General features: G+C 54.9%; 1 protein-coding gene across 1 annotated transcript; it reads right to left on the bottom strand.

Annotated features, from left to right (window-relative positions):
- Positions 1–205: 205 nt before the first annotated feature.
- LOC138945873 (small proline-rich protein 3-like) lies at positions 206–586 on the bottom strand. Its single transcript, XM_070317393.1, has one exon. The coding sequence runs from the start codon at positions 584–586 to the stop codon at positions 206–208; it is 381 nt and encodes a 126-aa protein (XP_070173494.1).
- Positions 587–1,524: the final 938 nt, after the last annotated feature.

Genomic DNA, 1,524 nt, shown 5'->3' on the forward strand with positions numbered 1-1,524 from the left:
TTCCATTGTCCAGCCACACGGAGATTCCATTGTGCAGCCCCACGGAGGCTCCATTGTCCAGCCCCACGGAGGCTCCATTGTCCAGCCCCACAGAGATTCCATTGTCAGTCCAGCCCCACGGAGGCTCCATTGTGCAGCCCCACGGAGGCTCCATTGTCCAGCCCCACGGAGGCTCCATTGTCCAGCCCCACGGAGATTCCATTGTTCAGCCACACGGAGATTCCATTGTCCAGCCCCACGGAGGTTCCATTGTCCAGCCCCACGGAGGTTCCATTGTCCAGCCACACGGAGATTCCATTGTCCAGCCCCACGGAGATTCCATTGTCCAGCCCCACGGAGGTTCCGTTGTCCAGCCACACGGAGATTCCATTGTCCAGCCCCACGGAGATTCCATTGTCCAGCCCCACGGAGGTTCCATTGTCCAGCCACACGAAGATTCCATTGTCCAGCCCCACGGAGGTTCCATTGTCCAGCCCCACGGAGGCTCCATTGTGCAGCCCCACGGAGGCTCCATTGTCCAGCCCCACGGAGGCTCCATTGTCCAGCCCCACGGAGGCTCCATTGTGCAGCCCCACGGAGGCTCCATTGTCCAGCCCCACGGAGGCTCCGGTGTCCAGACCCACAGAGGATCCAGGAAAGAACAGTGTGAAGAACGTCGGTTTGCCAATGGTGGAAGGTGCCAACGGACACTTTTCAGATACAGCGGACCTAATTGACGCCCTTCGTAGCTCAGATCCAACCGCCAAACACATTCCCACTGGCGTGAAAGAAAATGTGTACTTCGTGCTTGATGGCAGTACACAGATAGAACGGCGCAGGTCAGGGAAGAAGGCAGTGTATCCTGACGACTGTGGTGTGTACAAGAGCTGCACGTCAATCAAAACGGCTTACTTTCTGGATGACGGGGAGGGTGGGTTTAGGTACATGGAAAAGAGTGGTGGAGTATTTGTGACGGGAAAAAAGCGGACCCCGATTCAGCCACAACCAGCGGAGAGTGACCTGTACACACTGACAAGATATTACGCGTCGCTGAAACGGGACCCCTGCTACAAAAGAAGAATTTCCTGGTTTGATAAAGTGCCATCTTCAGTTGTTGATTCACATTGCATGTGCGTGGAATACATCGGGCAGTATCCCTAGGACATCAAGGCGATCCATGGGAACTCAAAATCTTCTGGCTGCGAATACGTCAGAACTCGTTCGGAGTCATGGAAACGCTGAAAGAGACGTCCAAGACACTGCCGCCACGGAGTGTGTTTGAAAGTTTGTCTATGGACGACCCCCGTGACGCACCAAGAGACACAAAGCAAGTGCGGAACGCGAAGTACAACATGACGAAGAAAGATCGCCCAACAACAGTACTGCATAGAAGGAACGAAGCTGACGACCTTCTCCAACTCCTATCAGAAGTTCCTGACAGTGTGTTCTTGCAGGAGGTGCTACAAACCAACGCAAAGCCGCCCTGCTTCATCGTGTACATTGACGAGCAGATCCAGGATATGAGCAGGCTGCTAGACTCGTCCA

The sequence above is a fragment of the Littorina saxatilis genome, linkage group LG13 (genome assembly GCF_037325665.1).
Source record: "Littorina saxatilis isolate snail1 linkage group LG13, US_GU_Lsax_2.0, whole genome shotgun sequence".
NCBI lineage: Eukaryota > Metazoa > Mollusca > Gastropoda > Littorinimorpha > Littorinidae > Littorina > Littorina saxatilis.

Coding starts and splice junctions, on each gene's coding strand:
- LOC138945873 (XM_070317393.1), bottom strand. CDS start 586: ATGGAGCCTCCGTGGGGCTGCACAATGGAGCCTCCGTGGGGCTGGACA.